General features: G+C 45.7%; 1 protein-coding gene across 2 annotated transcripts in view; it reads right to left on the bottom strand.

Moving 5' to 3' along the window:
* Positions 1 to 21,236, bottom strand: part of doc2b (double C2-like domains, beta) — an 80,807-nt gene that overhangs the window by 13,377 nt on the left and 46,194 nt on the right. Inside the window, exons 3-6 of one of the 2 annotated variants that reach the window (XM_084029857.1) lie at positions 18,852 to 18,875; positions 13,732 to 13,806; positions 7,880 to 7,989; positions 2,096 to 2,222 (exon numbers count right to left, since the gene is read on the bottom strand). In XM_084029857.1, the coding sequence (XP_083885983.1) occupies positions 2,096 to 2,222; positions 7,880 to 7,989; positions 13,732 to 13,806; positions 18,852 to 18,875 (336 nt within the window). The remainder of the gene's footprint in view (positions 1 to 2,095; positions 2,223 to 7,879; positions 7,990 to 13,731; positions 13,807 to 18,851; positions 18,876 to 21,236) is intronic. The other variant, XM_084029858.1, reaches the window with a different exon arrangement.

The following is a 21,236-nucleotide window of genomic DNA, read 5'->3' as shown; positions in this document are numbered from 1 at the left end:
CAGGTCCCCAGACTAGGAGGAGCACAGGTCTCCTGACGAGGAGGAGCACAGGTCCCCGAACTAGGAGGAGCACAAGGAGGAGCACAGGTCTCCTGACTAGGAGGAGCACAGGTCCCCGGACTAGGAGGAGCACAGGTCTCCTGACGAGGAGGAGCACAGGTCCCCGGACTAGGAGGAGCACAAGGAGGAGCACAGGTCTCCTGACTAGGAGGAGCACAGGTCCCCGGACTAGGAGGAGCACAAGGAGGAGCACAGGTCTCCTGACTAGGAGGAGCACAGGTCTCCTGACGAGGAGGAGCACAAGGAGGAGCACAGGTCTCCTGACTAGGAGGAGCACAGGTCCCCTGACTAGGAGGAGCACAGGTCCCCGGACTAGGAGGAGCACAGGTCTCCTGACGAGGAGGAGCACAAGGAGGAGCACAGGTCCCCTGACTAGGAGGAGCACAGGTCCCCGGACTAGGAGGAGCACAGGTCTCCTGACGAGGAGTGGCACAGGTCTCCTGACGAGGAGGAGCACAGGTCTCCGGACTAGGAGGAGCACAGGTCTCCTGACGAGGAGGAGCACAGGTCTCCTGACTAGGAGGAGCACAGGTCTCCTGACGAGGAGGAGCACAGGTCTCCTGACGAGGAGGAGCACAGGTCTCCGGACTAGGAGGAGCACAGGTCTCCTGACTAGGAGGAGCACAGGTTTCCTGACGAGGAGGAGCACAGGTCCCCGGACTAGGAGGAGCACAGGTCCCCTGACGAGGAGGAGCACAGGTCTCCTGACGAGGAGGAGCACAGTCTCCTGACGAGGAGGAGCACAGGTCTCCTGACTAGGAGGAGCACAGGTTTCCTGACGAGGAGGAGCACAGGTCCCCGGACTAGGAGGAGCACAGGTCCCCTGACGAGGAGGAGCACAGGTCTCCTGACGAGGAGGAGCACAGTCTCCTGACGAGGAGGAGCACAGGTCTCCTGACGAGGACTATTGAGTTCTAAAAGTCGGTATCGGCTCTGAAAAGGCATATCCGTCGACCACTAGATGAAAAGAAAATCTCTGCAAAGTAATGAGTCGGCGATTGAATGCTGATTGCACCGTTTTCCCACTGAAGACAAAAGCCACAGTTGCTGGGTTTTAGTCCGCTGGGAAGGAGTCTTAAAGAGGGCTGCTGGATGGGATGATTAAACGGTTTTATTCTCCCTCAGCATCCAGACACACAACCTCCTCCCTCCATTCTCTCTAGAACCTGCAGCTTCATTTGAAGCATGTCTATGACGGGTGGACCCGAACAGCAAAGCACAAATAAGTCACGCACATCTGCAGCTTCTGTAGAAGCCACGGCTGCATGTTGAGCTAATGTGGTGATGTTGTGTAAGACGTGAGCGCTTCTGGAGAGGAAATGCAGCCTCTCTTTGCAGTAGGTTGAAGCTCTACCTTCTATTTTCTGACGTTTAGGTTTGGATTCAGCCGGAAACATCATGTCCGGATATCCTTATTCTTATTTATTCTTAAGATAATGTTACCATATCACCACTGCATCTTTGGACACCACTTCTCTGTAATGATGATTCTCTCACTAATGCAGCGTAGGACCTGAACGCACCGTGGCTGTTCCCTGCAAGCTACTTCTGTTTGATGCTATTTCACACTCTCCAAACACAAGGCTCTGGATGATCCAGAATCACACTGCGTCCCTCTTTTTCCTCTTTTCAACCCTACGTTGTGTAGGCGATCTGAAAAGGGCGTTCAATCACAGTTCAACGATGCTCCGCTCCACTTGTTAGCTCTCGTAGCACATAATCCACGCCCGCTCGCCACTCACCGGCTCAAACACAACACTATAATCCATCATGTGGTGAAGCAGAATCCTTATGGCTACCGGGAAGTTCTCCGGTCGATTACCAGCATGTACTTGTTAAGGAGTTCATCATCACGGACCAGAGTCAAGCTTTTATCTGTTGTGTGTGTGTGTGTGTGTGTGTGTGTGTGTGTGTGTGTGTGTGTGTGTGTGTGTGTGTGTGTGTGTGTGTGTGTGTGTGTGTGTGTGTGTGTGTGTGTGTGTGTGTGTGTGTGTGTGTGTGTGTGTGTGTGTGTGTGTGTGTGTGTGTGACTCACAGGCAGCTGTTTCTCCAGGCAGTTGTTGAAGTTTTTGATTTGGTTGGGCTTCAGCTTCTTCAGGGGGATCCGTGTTTCCCCGATGAACTCGTTGTGGCGGAATTTGTCCTCATCACACACTGAAATCCTGAGAGGAGGAGGAGGAGGAGAGGGCCGGAAGAGGAGGAGGATGAGGAGGAGGAGAAGAGGGAAAGTGGAGGAGGAGGAGGAGAAGAGGGCAGGTAGAGGAGGAGAAGAGGGCAGGTAGAGGAGGAGGAGGAGGAGGAGAGGGCAGGTAGAGGAGGAGGAGGAGGAAGAGAAGAGGGCAGGTAGAGGAGGAGGAGGAGAGGGCAGGTAGAGTAGGAGGAGGAGGAGGAGAGGGCAGGTAGAGTAGGAGGAGGAGGAGGAGAGGGCAGGTAGAGGAGGAGGAGGAGGAGAAGAGGGCAGGTAGAGGAGGAGGAGGAGGAGAAAAGGGCAGGTGGAGAAGAGGGCAGGTAGAGAAGGAGGAGGAGGAGGAGGAGGGGAAGAGGGCAGGTAGAGGAGGAGGAGGAGGAGGAGAAGATGGCAGGTAGAGAAGGAGGAGGAGAAGAGGGCAGGTAGAGAAGGAGGAGGAGAAGAGGGCAGGTAGAGAAGGAGGAGGAGAAGAGGGCAGGTAGAGGAGGAGAAGAGGGCAGGTAGAGGAGGAGGAGGAGGAGAAGAGGGCAGGTAGAGGAGGAGGAGGAAGAGAAGAGGGCAGGTAGAGGAGGAGGAGGAGAGGGCAGGTAGAGTAGGAGGAGGAGGAGGAGAGGGCAGGTAGAGTAGGAGGAGGAGGAGGAGAGGGCAGGTAGAGGAGGAGGAGGAGGAGAAGAGGGCAGGTAGAGGAGGAGGAGGAGGAGAAGAGGGCAGGTGGAGAAGAGGGCAGGTAGAGAAGGAGGAGGAGGAGGAGGAGGGGAAGAGGGCAGGTAGAGGAGGAGGAGGAGGAGGAGAAGATGGCAGGTAGAGAAGGAGGAGGAGAAGAGGGCAGGTAGAGAAGGAGGAGGAGAAGAGGGCAGGTAGAGAAGGAGGAGGAGAAGAGGGCAGGTAGAGGAGGAGAAGAGGGCAGGTAGAGGAGGAGGAGGAGGAGAAGAGGGCAGGTAGAGGAGGAGGAGGAAGAGAAGAGGGCAGGTAGAGAAGGAGGAGGAGAAGAGGGCAGGTAGAGGAGGAGGAAGAGAAGAGGGCAGGTAGAGGAGGAGGAGAAGAGGGCAGGTAGAGAAGGAGGAGAAGAGGGCAGGTAGAGGAGGAGGAAGAGAAGAGGGCAGGTAGAGGAGGAGAAGGAGAAGAGGGCAGGTAGAGAAGGAGGAGGAGAAGAGGGCAGGTAGAGAAGGAGGAGGAGAGGGCAGGTAGAGGAGGAGGAGGAAGAGAAGAGGGCAGGTAGAGGAGGAGGAGGAGGAGAAGAGGGCAGGTAGAGGAGGAGGAGGAGAAGAGGGCAGGTAGAGGAGGAGGAAGATAATAGGGCAGGTAGAGGAGGAGAAGGAGGAGAAGGAGAGAATGAAGTGACGCTAGGTTAAAGTTGTGCCGCTGGGAGAACCTGTGGATTTCCACCTGGAGAACGCTCATCATCGCCTCTCGGAGCAACGAAGCTAAAACAGCTGGAAGCTCTGCAGTGAAGAGTTCACGACGCGATTATTGGCCAGTTAAGCTTCAGGAAGCATTCAGAACCAACGTGAGAAGAAGTGGAGAGATATTTCACATGATGGAAACTGTGGCATCCTGCACGCAGCCGGTTTTACTCCTTCATCTGCACACTTTGTATTTCCTCTTTTCAATGCGTGACAACTGTGTTTACAGACGTTGTTCTTCACTCAGAAAGAAGCATCATTGTGTGACACGTAGGTGTAGCGCGTGGGAAAAGGTGCTGACTGGAAAGGCAGCTCACTCTCCGGATTGGTGATCTATATTCCTCACCAGCGTTTCATCACATTAATAATGAACGCCGATGCCGCGTGGCAGAGCGCTGCCCTCGACACTCGGCAGCGCCGGCATGACGAGAGTCACACTCGTGACATCAGGCTCATGTAGTGGAATATTGTTTATTCTAGTGTTGTTTTTTTCTCTCTGCATAATCAGCCGCCGCATGGAGGAAATACATGCTTCCTTTTGTGCAGCCGACGGGGCGAGTAATAAGTATTAGCATTGCAGCTTGTTGGGGGAATGCATGTAATCAGGAAAAAAAATGTATGTATCAGCGATGGTGCGTGTATGGGTGAATTCAAATTTCAATTTAGCAGTTTATTTCAAACAGTTGTCTGGGAATATGGAGGCTTTTCTCAGTGTTGTTCCTGGAAAAACAGAAGTCCATCACATTTTCCCAATATTGTATTTCTGGAACCCACAGTATACAAAATTTGTTTGTTATATCAATGTATTTAACCTACCAGTGTCGTATTATAGTTAATATGGTGTAGTATAGATGGTTTATCATAGTGAAGTACAGTATGTGTACTGGATTATACATAGTGTACACTCGTGTATAGTATATAATGAAGTACAGGATGGTATTATAGGATATGCAGTTGTGGGTGGCGGTCGTGGAAAGATTGCGACCAGCACCTCGATGCTGTGAATTTCCTCACATCCCACAATGCAAAGTGTTGAATGCTTCTGGGCGGCTGAGCAGAAGTGGTGCTTCATCACGGCGAGGTGCTGCAGGACCGTAAAGTGAATCCAGCAGAGAACGACGGCGTACGTACCGACCCGGGCAATGTTTGTTTGCACTTCACAGCCGGGATTCAGAGTGAATATACACGAGTGTATGGATATATATATATATATATATATATTCATGGAGTCGCCTGTGAGGTTGTAAACGTCTGCTCACTGGAGCTTCTGAGAGAAACGCTAACATGCTAACATGCTAACATGCTGATGGTGCTGAGTAGGGATGTCCCGATCCAGCTTTTTGCACTTCCGATCCGATACCGATATTGTAGCTTTTAGTATCGGCCGATACCGATACCGGCCGATCCAAGCATGTATTAAAGATTAAAATTATTTACTTATTTTGTTGTCAGACTCATGTTGAAAAGGGTTTTACTCTTAAGAACAACTAGCCAACTTAATTAGGTTAGTTTGAATAATCCACAATGGTTGGTAATGAGAAGCTGACCTGTTTATTCTTAACAGGGTTAAATAAACACAAAATAGACAAAATAATAAATAGTCAATCTTACCGCTTTACCACCACGCTTGACTATATTGTGGCAAGTATTGCACTCCGCCTCTTCGTCTTTTTTGTCTTTTAGGGTAAAATAATCCCACACAGCTGACATTTTTATCGATAACTTTAAATTCTTAGTGGGACATCAGTGTTTCCCCTAGAATTTTTTTCAGGCCCGGTGGTACCCGCCGAATAACCCTAAACAGACGAGACGCGTCAGGTCTGTTGTCAGGTGGCACAGCAAGCAGTCTGCAATTATTATATTTGCATTTAACATTTTTGTTCAACCAGAGTGTATTCAAGATCACAAGGAGAGAGTGACTTATTAAGGTACAGGTTGATGGAAATGATCCAAAATTAGGGGCCGGAAAAATATGTCTGGAAAATGATGAGCATCACACTAATAGCTACAGATACTGTAAAATACTACAACGACATATGAGTGCATACAGTATATTGTCTTATTTTATCAAGTAAAATATAAGTTATGGGTTTACTCAACAGCTTAATAGTTAATAGAAATTCGGGTAGAAATAGGTTAACTCGGAGTTCCACATCTTATCAAAAACAATCCTCCCCCACAGACGTCATCACGTCCTAATACTACACACAATATGGCTTGATGTTGTTTTGAAGGAGTGCATATATTTATCGAATACACTCGACCTGCATCAGCGCATGTGCGCACGAGCGGATCTGTGCGAGCAGGCAGCGCGGAAGCCGGTCCGGTTCCGCTCACACCGCGAGTCTGAAGAGTGCAACAGCTTATCAAAATACAGTGTCAACTTTCCGTGTTTTCAAAGTAGAAAGTGACATCGTGGTGGTTTAACGAGGCGGAGCGGCATCGGAACAACATCAAGCGCGTAAAGTATTGTTGTGGCTGCGCGTCTTGCGGAGCAAGTCTACACTGTGCTGCGCAGAGGCGCTCCTAATGTAAATGATTAGTGATTTATGAATGGATTGATAGGTGGCTTATTTTTGGCATATTGATTTTATGGCCTGTACAATGGTAGGGGAAACACTGGACATGCACAGACAAGTCCGTCTTGTTGTTGTTTAGCGGATGCTGGACAGGTCGCGAGGTGTGCGCTAGGTGTGCTGGAAAACGCGGACCGGATTTTGGGGAAAAACCTAAAAAAACTGGAATGGATTACCTACATCGGTGCGCTGGAAAACACGGACCGGAGTTAAAAAAAAAAAAAACTGGATCGGGAGTCCGGATCGGGATTTTCCCGTGCAGGCCGATCCAATATCGATATGCATTTTTTGCTAATATCGGCGGCCGATCCGATCCAAATATCGGATCGGGACATCCCTAGTGCTGAGACTGGTTTTCTTGCGTGGTTACGTGTTTGGGCAGCGGGATCGGCAGGAAGTTGGCGGAAGTCAGTGTTGATCAGTCCGTCAGGCTGATGGGATGAACTGAGTGAAAACTTTATTACTTATTAGATAAAACAAATTTAAATCTCAACATATGTGACTGAAATATCATGTCTTCCAACCGTATGTCTTTAATATGGTTGCTTTTAAACACCATTAAACACCATTTCCACTCACTACAAACACAGAAGTTTCCGGGAGCTTGGTGAGGTCACAGAAACCCTCCCCTGCATGCCGCCACCTATCATTGAGACCTAAACTAGCTACCAAAATGAGATTATATAACTACTTGTACTCCTCCGTTCATCACGGTGTTTATCAGGAACACAAATAACCGTCAGAACAGGAAGTCGGCGTGTGGAGATGAAACAAAGTATTTCCCCGCTGTTGAATTGATTGGGGGGGCGACACGTAATGACAGCAGGCCTTTCTGGGTAAAACGACTGTAATACTCCTGTTTAGATAATGTAATACTGCTGTAATCCAATGATTTAACTGAGACAACGAATCACTGAAGCCAGCTGGAAGTTCTTCTCTAAAGTCTGTCAGAACTCATCGACAGCAGCGATCTTTAACTGCACCAAAACACACTTTCCCCTTTGTTTCTCTTGCATAATTTCCTCCAGGTCTTCCTGTTTCATTCTTCCATTCCCCTCATTCCCTTCCTTTCCTCCCCTTCCATCCTCTCATCTCCTTCCTTCCTCAACACTCCAGTGCTTTCATTTCCTCCCCCTTATCCCCATTAATTCACTTTCTTTTCTACCATTTTCTCCTTCTTTTCCTCCCCTTCCATTCCTCTCATTTCTTTACTTCTCCCACCTTCCTCTTATTTACATTCAATCTCTTCCCACTCACTTCCTCTCTTTCCTCCCCTTCAATGTTTCCCATTTCATCACTTTACTCCTGCCATCGCTTCACTTCCTTTCATTTACTTCCTTTCATTCCTCCCTTCTTCCCCCTTCCATTACTCTCATTCCTTCGATTCACCTTCCTCTCTCTCTTTCCTCTTCTTCCTCTCATTTCCTCCCTTTTCCCCCATCCACTCCTCTCATGCTCTTCCATTACTTTCATCACTATATTCCCTTGTTTTCTTTTCCCTCTCATCCATCCTTCTATCCAGTTGTTTCAACTCGTTCTGTCTTTCCTAACGTTTCCCTGGTGTTTTTCCTGTACTTCCTCCTTGTGAGTACCTGAGTGTTTTGCGGACCGTTTGTGAGTAACTGAGGGTTTTGCGGACCGTTTGTGAGTACCTGAGGGTTTTGCGGACCATGTCCTCGTCGGTGATGCCGTAGTAGGTCAGGGTCTCGCTCCAGACGGGGTTGAGTGTGTTGTGCAGGGTCTTGGTTCTGAGTTTATTGGCCTGAAAGACACAAACGGAGAAGTCGGCGTTCAAACAGGATTATTGATTAACTGCTGGTTCCTCTTCCTGCTCATCCCTCAGGTGTCAACTTTTATTGAAATGCTGCCAGAATCATATTAACACCGCTGAAAAGGAGTTGATGCATCGGCGTCTGGTGGCACGGATGCAAACGCGAGCTCGCTGCCTTGAACGTTGTCGGGGAAAATAAACTGCAGCCCAGCGTTTCCATGAAGTGACGGGCGATCAAAGCGGGAAGTGTGGTTACAATGGATCGTTCTTGTTTCTGTCAGCGCTACGCTTTATTCCCAGAATCACACAATCACGACATTTAATTAGGCATCAAATACACCAAAAAAACATCTTTGTTCAGCTTCGTCACATTCGCTGAGATGATCTTCAGATCCCTAGAATTATACAGAAAGAGAAGAAGTACACAAGAAGTACACTAAGAAGTACACAAGGTGAAATGATGCAAAATAAGTTATCCAACTCAGAAATCATTTACAGGAATGATGGGAACAAACATCACGTTTAATCTTAGAAGAGAACCAAGCGCTCCGGCTTTTGAAGTACAAATACTTTGTTACTGTACTTAAATAGTGTTTTGTAACTGAGTATTTATTTTTCAGACAGCTTCCCTACATTTTACAACAAATATCTGTACTTTCTCCTCCTCACATTTTCAAAACAGGCTCGTTATGAATGTGTTGATATTATTTCTTATTAATATGACGTCAGATTAAAAAACAGCCAGTAGGAATGTCCTTCAAAGGGATACTTTCTACGTTGAGTACATTTCAGATCCTGTATTTTTTCACTTTTACGTGAGTAAAGAAGTTGAATCAGACTTCTACTTTTGAACACAAGTATTTTCTATTTTCTGTCCGTACTTTTGACACCTCTGGTTGGTCGTTAATGGAAACTGGGCTGAATCTTAAAGGCTTTTCCTCTGTGAATGCATGAGAACGTACAACATATGTTGTTTTTGATGAATAGTTCCAACGCATAGCCGTGTGCGATGATGTCCGTGAGTCGTTTCCATCCAGTCTGACGGTCTTGCTGCTGTCGAGGGGAAACCCTGATTACTTTAAATGTATTTGCTAAGTGCTTTGTTGGCGAGGCGGCAGAAACGGCAGAATACGTGATCAATTGAATTACAATGTAATCAGTTACTTGTGAAAAGGGATGCCAATATATCACAATGAAGCAGGTCGACCTGATCTCAACACATATTAAATTAAAGCGTTACAACCTTGAAGGGTTCAGCTCCTTGAAATGACATATCGGCGTTAAGAGGCTGCCGGGTTGAACCGACGGACGCAGTGAATTAAGTGGAGTTTTCTATTCTACGCGTGTATCCAGCATGCACTGGGGCGGGGGGAATAATCCACCACCACCACCTGATGGAGCGCCCGGCTACAAACCGCAGCAACCGGTGTCACGAGTCGCTTCAGCTGCCGAGGCTCGGACGTCTGCTGGGTCTCGAAATCGAATCGATTTAGGAAATTGGCCACGATACCCAGCCCTAGTGAGGAACGTTACATCCTGGTACCCAGCACGTTTTCACATCTTTACTGAAACAGTTGTCCAACATGCGACATACTTGGCTACAGCACAAGTCAAACTGGGATTTAAACCATAACATTTTCTCTTGCCATTTACTACGACGAAGGGATTTCTTTGGATTTCTTCTTTTCACATGTGTCGGTGTCTTCTTTCTCCATCCAGGGATTCATATTAGCAATGCTGTCATTGGCAGATAATTCAATACATTCAGAGCAGTTATATCTCAGTTTTATTGTTAAACCTCGGCCGGTGTTGTAATTCATCCCAAAGTGACACGTCAAATGTCTCCTCGGAGGCCAACGCGGTGTAAATCCGAGTTCCTGTCACCGTGACGCTGACCTTGCTTTTAGGAGCGTTTGACACTCGGTGGGTGTTAAATTCACACACTGTTGATGGACAATCATCATGGTGACCAGAAGCTGCTGCTGGACACAAACCATGACATTAGAACCTGACGGGGGGGGGGGGTCACACCTTCTTTTGTTGCTCGACCTTCAGTGGTTTGGAATAGTAGTTTGAAAAGACACCGACTTCACTTAAAGGTAATCTCTACAAAAAAAGATGTTTAGTGTTTGGTACGTACAGGAGTTATTCAGCTTCATAATATGAATATGAAAGTATGTTCTTGTGGAAACATCCTGATTCTATACAGCGTCTAATCCCCACCAGTAATCTGGAGTAATTACAGGCGTTTCGATGTATTTGTGGTCTCTGAGGAGATGAAACTGTGATTTGGCTTCGCAGCAGAGCGTGAAACTTCACTTCTGATTAGAGTGCAAGCAGAACTTATGACCTCTTTAGTGGCTCTTAATGAGGCTTTTAGACCGAGCCTCGTGATTTCTCTTTTTGAGAGCAAGCTGGGAGAAATATGGGAGTGGGGGGGAGGTGATGGCTTCTTGTGTTTACCGATGAGGATATACAAACATCTCTGAGACTGGAATGCATCTCAAGAAGCCATGAGCTCTCGTGGAGTTTTATACATTCATACATGTACATTTATACATGTATAAATACACCAAACCAGGACGCAAGAAGAAGGGAAAACCCTTCAATTGGAACCAGTCATTGGAAAAAGATGCACATGAGACAAACTCGTGTTGGGGGACTATTTTCAGCAGCGGATTTAGACACATAATAATTGAATTGTTCTTCTTCTACTCAAGTAAAAAGTACTCTGAACTGTACTCAAAGTAGAAAGTAAAAAAGTATCCCTATGAAGGATATTTCTACTCGCTGTTTTGTAGTAAAAAATATGATTACATATTAGTTTTAAAATGTACGTTTACTTTTCGCTTCAGTTGGGACACGAACCACCGTCTCCGTTCGGACAAATGTTTTTTTTTTAAATCACAGATGAATTACATCTCATTCAATAATCTAAAACAATAAATTAATCCCATTTAACAAAAATAAACAATGTGTTACCACACTAAACACTGAATGGCAATTATCTTGTGAGAAATGATTTACTACTTATATAATTATGCATCATTAACTTTCAAAGGTTTAGAGTATTTTTAGACTGAAACCATAGCAACCGGGTCTCTGAACTTGTTCCCGAATCTTCTCAGCGACAAACAACACTTCTTTATTTATCATGTTTTTTTCTTTGCTGTGTAAACTACAACCTTTCAGTAAAAGCACAGTTTGCAGTCAGAAATCATTTTAATCCCCTCAGGCTGCGAGGAAGGAGACGCTGCAATCTGCTCACTGTTTGTTGAGTAATCTCCGATATTAACGGATATTTTCACAGTCGCAGTTTCTCCGGTGATTAAAGGGGCGGAGCCTCCCATTCAGAGCAGCGGCAGGCAGACTGTTTGTGAAACACATGAACAGGCCATAAAACACAGCCATTACACCACTGCCTGTCTGTCCCTGGGCTGTCTCACCCCCCCAACGGCTAATTACTCTGGGTAATCCTAATAATCACGACTCCCACTAATTACTCCATTGTTTTTAAAGATCAAGAAAACCAGTTTGTGGCACAATAAAGCCTCTGTGTCGGGGATGAAGAGGGTTTTTTTTACACACACTCAAACGTCTGGCCGAGCTACAAAGCAGCAGCGCTGACTTTATGGCTGCTATCATCCGTCTGCAGAAGTCCAACAGATGCATTCGGTTTGTTGAGTCTCTGAGTTGGGATTTCAGAGAACCAGAACCGGCTCAGCTGTTGGACCCAACGGAGTCCAGTGTCAAGTTGTTTGTATGAAAGCTGCATGCGCTTGACCTCATAACGGCGTGTCGCCAGTTTTTGTCAAAGCTGAAAAATCTGTTGATGCAAACATCTAAGTTTGGAATCAACAAGTTTGCAATAATAATATGAATACTAGCAGCTGTTCAGAGCTGCTCAGCCGCTTCATGAAATCTATCGCAGTGACATAAATCATCTTTCCCTCGACAGCCATGCTTTAAGTGTCATTCATGTTTCTATGTTCTCTTTCTGACACCGGCGTGGCTCCGCCCATTAAACACATCATCGCCGATTATATCGATATCTTGATACAAGACTAGATTGTTAATTCCATAATATCACATAAATAAATTGTTATGTTATTTTCTGGACATCCACACGACAGCAATCTCTTTGTGGACACATTTAGTAAAAATATTTTCCGTTCTTTTTATGAAGCCATTGTTAAATCTTTTCTATTTTCCTATTTCTTCCCTGTTTGGGGGGCTATTTGGTCGTTGGTGCTTAGCAACCGTTGCTAAGAGGCTTAGTTATAGCTCAACATGTCAGGCTGGCATTGAAATATGCGTATGTGTACTTTACCTTTAATTGTACAGTAAACACACTTGGCCTTGCATAGTATCAATATCTGGTGAAGTTCCAATAACAGTCATTTATCCACTGTTGGAAAAGCGTAAAGCCCACATTTCCATGTAATTCATCCTCCTACACATCTGCTCGCCGTGGTAACGGTCGGTTACCGAACCACAAAGTTGTTTGAAAAGGTTTGGGGAGACAGAGCTGTGAGTCTGGAGGCTGGATCATCATGCTTTAGCATTCAATAAGATGCTTTTGTGGCCTTTAATCATTCACAGGATCTGTATCCTCGATTTTCAGGATTTGAATGAAAAGGATTGAATCAACCTCGAGGCCTCCTGTCAGACGCACATTTAAAGTGTTGACCCAGTCACTCATTTTCTACTTCCACATCCGAGCAAACAGATTTCTGCTCGGTTTACGTCTGACATGTGGTGACGCAGATCACAAGTCGACTTTTTACAACTGCGTCCCTTCACTCGAGTGCATGCGTGGTTACGTTAGGTCAGTAATGTTGTTTCCACTGACAGACCTTCGCTGTCGTGATTCGCCTCCTCCTGATGTCTGTTTACTGCCCCGAGGAAACCACGAGAAGGGTTACGTATGGATGTATTTCTGAAACCTCGGGGAACTGTCGACCCGTCAAAGCTCAATTAAAGGAAGTCAAAGATTCATCCACTGAGAGCTGCGCTCCTCGTCCCAGCAATGGACTGAACCAACACCAAGCAGACACTTTCTACACCGCGTTAAACACTTGAAGCCCCGATCACGACGAAACACCATCAACCAGACGATCAAACGCTGATCCAAGCTGCTGGATGGGAAAAACATCGTAATCATTGTAATTAGAAAACCACGAGTCGTCTGCATATTGTCCGTTCCTGTCGACGACTCTGGTGAATCTGAATGAAAAATGACTGTTTTTGTCAATGGAGTCTGGTAGCTTTGGCAATAGCGTAGATAATGCACTCTGTTGCCAACTTTGCTCCCAAAGCTGTCTGACGACAAGATAAAGTACTACACTTGAGCTAATATTGATGTTTTTAGGTGTCTAAAATCCGTTTGCTCATGTGCTGCTGCTCTTGTTTGTTCCTCCAAACTCCATCTCCTGGAGGCAAGAAGAAACAGCCAGCCTGGTTCTGTCCAGTTGTTTTTACATGTTTCTGTATGCTCTCATTAAATCAATGAGGTAAAACATTGAGCGCCTGGAGGTGCTGGCAGGTGATCCCTGTTATTGCCAGTTTGCACTCACCTTTATGCTATGCTAGGCTAAACACCAAAAGGCCAACTTTACTGTGTCTAACAGTCGAAGACCACGGCACATGAACACACATTCACTGGGAGGGAAGAGCTGGAACAGAGCTGCAGTGAAACAGCAGATCGGTGTTCCTCATGGAGGCAGCGCTCACCTTGCTGGCTCCAGGCAGAAGGTGCAGCTTGACGTAAGGGTCAGAGAGCCCGTTGTGGTCCATCGGCTTGAGCCCCTGTGGAGGAAACGCAGACATCAGGAAGTGTGACTTCAGGGCGTTAATGTTCCTGCAGCATCACGACACTCGCTAAACCCAGCGGTGGTTGTGTTTTACCTCTCCTATTTTAGTCTCTGTGGTCATTTTGTGTTTTTAAGTGGTCAAAATTGAGCTCATGCAATGTTCAGTCACAGTTTCCCGGAGTTGATATTTTCAAACATTTAGTTTTTTCAGATCAATTATGCAAAAATAGAAAACCTAATTAAATTCAAAGAAGTAAAAAAAAAAAAAAAAAAAAAAAAGATTAATTTATAGATGACCAAAGTTGTTTCACGATTTGCTTTTTTGGACTAATAGATGGATCAATCAAATTGTTTCAGCCCTACTTCCATCATTCACACCGTTTCTGTCAAATCCAACACTTCCAGTTTCCTGTTTTTCTCCCCGTCTGTTTTTAGTCAATAGTAACGGAACAAGCTGTACATCACAATAACACACTATGCAGAATACATAGGGGAGCCGGGGGGGTGTGAAGTTATTTAGATGGAATGTATAGCAAATGTAAGAGGAAGGGAAGAATCCAAGAGGGCGGCCAGTCATTTTTAGATGCAGTTTTCCAACAGACCATTTCACTATGAAAATGAAATGAAAAAGCAGCGGTTATACATTTATAAATCCTTCTCTCTGAAGTATTTAAGTTCTCCTGCAGGAAGAAGTCCCAGCTGTGGCCTCCTGGCCTTTCTTTGATAGTTAACCAGATATCCCATTCAACAGCGTTCAATAAGAATTCTTTTTCACACAAAATGCTAATAAATTAAATAAAGTTCTGCGAGAAGCTGACGAGGCAAAGCTGCTAAAGGAAGACGGCACACTGTAGAATGAATGTTACTGAGAAACACGGTGAAATAAGACTTTAACTCAGCTCTTTAGTGGATAATTGTTTGCCAAATTACAGGAGATGCTTGGTCAGATTCAGAAAACATGATGGATCTAATTTGACCGGAACATTTGGTCGGTTATTGGAGCCGTGTTGGTATTTCCCTTGTTTTTTGAACGGAGTTCTGCTGATGAAGACATCAGAGCGGGACCGTGCAGCTTTAACATTCTCTTCAACTTAATGTGTGGACTCCCTCCCTCTGGTTAGCCGTGCTGGTTAAATCCCCAGACCTGTGGTTGTTTCAGTCCTGTCACATTCACAGCAGTTAAAACACAGTCGTACTAAAAAGGGCTGCACGGATAAACCAGCTGACAAACCGGCAACATGAGAGCAGCTCAGTATTCGTATGCAGACGAAATAATTATAAAGCTTATGAACCCCGTGGCTTTATGTTCTTATAGTACAAATTATCCTGGCGAATAATAAAATATTTCACATCACTGAAAATGGCCACAAATTCTCATTTCTAAAGCCATTATTTTAATTGGTCCCAGTCTTAATCCTTTGTTCTTTAATGGATGAAGGAGGGAGAAACCAAAAAAATGTGGCATCTATTCACCCACAATTATGAGGCTTAATGTGCTCCAAGCCAGCACTCAGCAGGACTTACCGGCAGCACAACGACACCGACTGTGTCTCCGAGAAGGCCACGCTGCCATTTCTCCAGCTGACTCGCATCAACATTTAACGGTGCATCGATGCAGCTGGACTCAGATCCCCGACTGGATCCCGCACAGAACACCCGAGCAGGGAAATCTGTTTAAATGCTAACGAGATGAGTCTGGCTGATTTCATGTATTACTGGCGTACAGACAGAGATCACCTGTTCCTCCCGTTCTTCTCTGGATCACGTTGTTATTCTTTGCCTTATTTTTGAGAAAGACAGGTTTAGTTTATTTGTCGTTTGAGCCAACAGCGGCCTGCTGGGTGAAAGTCCCACGTTTGACCCGGTCATCCACCCAGACCTCCGTACGTAAAACAAAACAACTAACTGACCATTTAAGGTTTGAATGTGCAATCAAGTATTATCAAAGGCTTTTCATTTGAGGCCACAGTGACGAGCTTGATATGATACTTCATAAGTGATTATAAAGAATGTGTTATGATAATTGTTGCTTATCATTAGACACGTCTGCTGCCGAGCTGAGGGCTCTGATAACACCAAGCAACGATCACTGTTTTCCACACGCTGCCGGTCACGGAGACACCGGCGTGAGGGCGCCATCGTGCCCCGTCTTCATCTGCCTCTATTGTTGCCCTCAGCAAACACCTGAGCTATCATTTCAGCGGAGGCAGGCGGCCGCTGATTGCGAGAGCGCGTTGTGAATACTCGGTTGATCATAATTACGGAGGGCAGGAGAAAAATGACCACTGTGAAAGGCAGATGGGTTACATGCATCAGTGTTTTAGGCACAACCTCCCGTCTGTACTCATTCATAACGGCTCGCCTGAACATCACATGCAAACTGCTGCTAAATGAAGTTGAGCTCTCTTTGTGTTGGAAGTGATGAGCGTCGCTGACTTCTTCAGAGGAAGTGAGGGGCGTTTGGCGTGAGTGGTGCCCTTGGTCTGAAAACATCATAAAAAAGAAGGTACTTTATCTACCGCATATCACAGAAGTCTGAATGAAATCTGATTGGTCAACACGACTCCGACTGCAAATTATTTGTTGCCTCCAGATTCTCCATCTGAATGCTTCATGACATTAGATTCCAGTCGGCAGGACAAAATGTTGCCGTTTTAGCATTCTGTCCTGTAGTGACGTAGTGTGTCGGGCAAATGTTACGCAGTAAAATGATGTATTATGTAGCCAGTGAGAAGTAACTTTATGCTGCTGCGTTACATTGTTGCGTTGTTGCATTTGTTACGTTGTTGCATTCGTTATGTTGTAATTGTTGCGTCACGTTGTTGCGTCACGTTGTTGCGTCACGTTGTTGCGTCACGTTGTTGCGTCACGTTGTTGCGTCACGTTGCATTACGTTGTTGTGTTGCGTTCTCTTTACGTTGGTTTGCGTCACGTTGTTGCGTCACGTTGTTGCGTCACGTTGTTGCGTCACGTTGTTGCGTCACGTTGTTGCGTCACGTTGTTGCGTTGGTTGCGTTGCGTTCTGTTATGTTGTTGCATTCTGTTACATTGTTGTGTCACATTGTTGCGTCACGTTGTTGCATTACGTTGTTGCATTGCGTTCTGTTATGTTGTTGCGTTCTGTTACGTTGTTGCGTCACGTTGTTGCGTCACGTTGTTGCGTCACGTTGTTGCGTCATGTTGTTGCATTACGTTGTTGCATTGCGTTCTGTTATGTTGTTGCGTTCTGTTACGTTGTTGTGTCACGTTGTTGCGTCGCGTTGTTGCGTCACGTTGTTGCGTCACGTTGTTGCGTCACGTTGTTGCATTACGTTCTGTTACGTTGTTGCGTCACGTTGTTGCATTACGTTCTGTTACGTTGTTGCGTCACGTTGTTGCGTCACGTTGTTGCGTCACGTTGTTGCGTCACGTTGTTGCATCACGTTGTTGCGTTACGTTTTGTTGCGTAGTTTGACAGCATTGAGCACGAATCATCGTGCGTTTCTGTACGCGTGACACAAGGCTGATATGAAATGTATCTACAGATTAGAAATGGCGACATTCGACGTAGCCATGGCAACGTGTCGTTCTTGGACCGTCGGATGTTATCTGTGAAGTCGACAGCGAGAGGAGCACCGATGCTGAAAGCCACCGATAACATCATTGATAATAATGATTCAATGCATTCCAATTAGCTGGAGGATTAAAGATTCATGTCCTGCACAGCTGTCGCTCCTCCATGAATCCATGGAGTTTATGTACATGTGTATAAATATATATATATATATATATATATATATATATATATAGTTTATTTAGTAATACTGTCAGGTGTGTTTTTCCTGCCGTACGTCCCACATGGGTGCATGTTTTTCACAGCGCTAGCAGCCTCTTCCTCAGCCTCAGGTCATACGTCTTCATTAGCATATCTGACTGGGAACCAGCAGGCCAGTCACATGTGGTTCAGTCAGCAGGAGCAGCAGATAACAGGATGGATGAGAGGAGGCATTGATCTCCTCCGGAGCCGTGTTCAAGAAGGGGTTAATGCCTCAGAGGCCACCTGGGATCAGTGGAGGTGCTCGGGGGTCAAGGCAGCCCGAGGCTGCCATGGAGGGTGGAAGGAGGCAATATGGAGTCGGCAGATGGGTCCCATTCATCACCAATGAATGTCAACGTTGATGGTAGAGAGGCTTAAGGAGGAGAAGGGTGGAGGTGGGGGGGTGTAGCTGGGTCACGCTGGGACACATTTGTTTCAGTGACAGTGAACGCGCCGTTAATTCAATAGGAAAACAACACATTTGTGATTTATTATCACCAGGGAATTAAAGTAAACTAGCGTTTAGAACGTGTCCGCCACAACTGCTGATAATGTCAAATCACATTAATTTATATGTGAAATAATTAGTGATTCAAATATTGAGGTGTCGAAACAAAGCTGGTGCTCAGTTTTACTTCCTCTTTTGGAAAATGTTAACGCTCAGCAGCTTGGTTGCCTTTCTAGTTGCTCAACGCACACAGTCGTCTACAAACCCCTTTTCATGATGCAGATGTGCATCAGAAATACCATTTGACATGTTACTGAGGATTGAAAAAACAATTTGATTGAAACATTTGAATAATGTAAGCAGAAGAATTGTTCTGGGAATAAATATAAGTTACTGATTATAAAGCAGTCCCCGAGCAACACTGATTGACGATGCGTAACAGCGACTCCTATACGGATGGATTTGACCTTTTTAATGAAGCAGTAAATTTGGTTGACCTTTTCAGTCCCTTGCAGTCGATCGCTACAATCCTTTGCATTTTGCTGTTTGTTGTTAAAGTATTCGCTTTGTAGTTATTTACAATATCCGTGACGTATAATTAGATGAGAGTGGGACAGTCAAGGCATTAAATATGTCCACGTTGCTCTGCTGGAACCCCATTACAACGACGAGGAAGCCCGGAGGTTTTCAGGGATCACTGGGTCTGGATGCTGGATAGACTAAGGTCTGGATGTTGGATAGACTACGGTATTGATCGGTAGGGGGACTGGGTGGGATTCTTATCTCTGCGACTTACCTTCTTGTATCTGGGGATGGGAAGCTGTTTTTTTTTTTCCCCAACACAAAGCGACGATGAGAGCATGCAAAAGAGTAAAAGGTGGAGGAGAAAAAAGGAGATAACATTGATCATGTGAAATTAAAGTTGAAAGCAAACAAACATGCAAAGAACGAGGGCAAAAGAACAGAAATGAGTAGAATCGTGTGATCGATGTCGTTCTGTTCTGTAACTGTGTGGTTAAAGGACGACCTGCTGGATCCCGGTGTGTTTGGAGCTCAAATCTAATACCACTGCTTTCATTTCTCTTTTCTTACGCTTCACTACATTTCATTTATAAATATTCTTTTTTTATTACAGATGACAGCTTCAAAGATTTTACGTAGAAATCATAAGAGGAGCTAATAAAATATGATATAGTGCTCTACCTGGACCATTATTATTATTATATTATAAACAGAGTATATCGTCCTGAGTATATCATCAACAGCAGTGTTTCTGAGAAGTTGATTCTTATTTTTTTTATTACATATTCACGACTAGAACAACTTGACACAAACTGCTGATCTGCATCTCAGATTAACCTTCAGATGAGGGGGAGGGGGAGCTTCACAAAACAGCATTTAGACAAAAGGCTGACAAATGAAGAGCCTGAGACTTGACGGCAGCGGTATTAACTGTTAGATAAGATAAGATATGAATCAGTTTCTCCCTTCATCCTCTCTGAATAGCGTTTGTGGGAATGTTGGCCCTCATCAATATTTAGTGACGAGCTGAATAACAGAAGTCCTGGATTTAGTTCTTATGTAGAGCGTTTATTGTAACAGGATTACTAATGAAGACCAGTTTGTTTTATGTAAAACAGATAAAAACATGCATAATGAATACAAAAGAACAACATCCATCCCTGAGAAACGGTGTGTGAAATGTTCTTCCTGTGTGTGTGTGTGTGTGTGTGTGTGTGTGTGTGTGTGTGTGTGTGTGTGTGTGTGTGTGTGTGTGTGTGTGTGTGTGTGTGTGTGTGTGTGTGTGTGTGTGTGTGTGTGTGCTCCCACACAAGTGCGTGGGCGTCAGCCAATGAGAGGGCAGTCTGCTGGAAGGAAGAGAATGAGACGAGTGTTCAGGTGCATGTCGGCCACGCTGAGGAAACACGTCTTGGATCTGCGGTTGAATAGTAAGGCGGCGTCTGATTGGCTGATGAGGGCGGAGACTTGTTTTCTACGGAGGGAGGTGCCGCTCACTTTAGTGTGTCGGGCTGTTGGATCCGACTTCAGGAATCCAATATAATTAGAATAGTAAAAACATCAATACTATTCCAATGCTGACATTGTTTAGACATGTGCTTTCTAACGTTAGCTAATCTCTCCTTCCTCGCCCTTCTCGCCCTCCTCGCCCTCCTCGCCTTCCTCGCCCTCCTCGCCTTCCTCGCCTCCCTCGCCCTTCTCGCCCTCACCGCCCTCCTCGCCCTCCCCGCCCTCCTCGTCTTGGCCTTCCTGCATTAACGGATGCTTTCTAACATTTTTCAGTTAGAAGTCGGCCCCTATTTTTCACAAACTATTTTTCACCCTCCCTGCCCTCCTCGCCCTCACCGCCCTCCTCGCTCTCCCCGCCCTCCTCGCCCTCCTCTTCTTGGCCTTCCTGCATTAACGGATGCTTTGACACATTTTTTCAGTTAGAAGTCGGCCCCTATTTTTCCACAAACTTTGATTTCCTGTTTTTATTACTGCGCGAGTCTTTGTGCAGAAGGATCATTCCAGATAAGACGAGCAGCAGGCAGCGAGGAGGACAAATAACAAGTCGCTACAGCCGACCAAACAGACTTCAGATCAGCTGGGACTCGCTACCAGCTCAGACTGAGGTGTGAGTGAAAGCACGTCGGAGGCCAACGCAGTGCTGTAGTTCTTCCAGGAGGCTGAAGGCTCACACTGTTAGCAGCCTCCACTTCTGCAGGTTTACATTCCCTGATGTAGTGGTGTAACGGCGGCGAGGCGGCAGAGGTGCAGGCGGGCCTCCTGCAGCGAGGCCTCCTTATGATGATTTCATGGTTGTGTGCTGATGTGCTGAAGCATAATAAGCTGTGAGAAATAAAAAGCACGGCGAGGAGAGACCTGCTTGTGTTGCCTGGTTTGAGTGGCATGAATGTGACGTGGTGGGAAACAGCAATGTCTGTTGGTAGCAGCATGAATGGACTCACAGCTTCATGCTTTCAGTCCTTTTCCTGGTTTATTGTTTATTTAGTTACGCTTTATTCCATAGGGATACAACCCTCATGGTGTTTATGACACTAAAACAGCCAGATTATACATTACAGTTTTAATGCAACAATGTGCATGCCTCATCCATCAATGTAAATCCTCCATGCCGTGTAAACACATGTATATATTAACATAATCCAGTCTATGAATA

This window comes from Eutrigla gurnardus (assembly GCF_963514095.1).
Source record: "Eutrigla gurnardus genome assembly, chromosome: 15".
Classification (NCBI taxonomy): Eukaryota; Metazoa; Chordata; class Actinopteri; order Perciformes; family Triglidae; genus Eutrigla; species Eutrigla gurnardus.
Note: the sequence above shows the minus strand (reverse complement) of the source record. Positions and strands in the feature narration are given on the sequence as shown.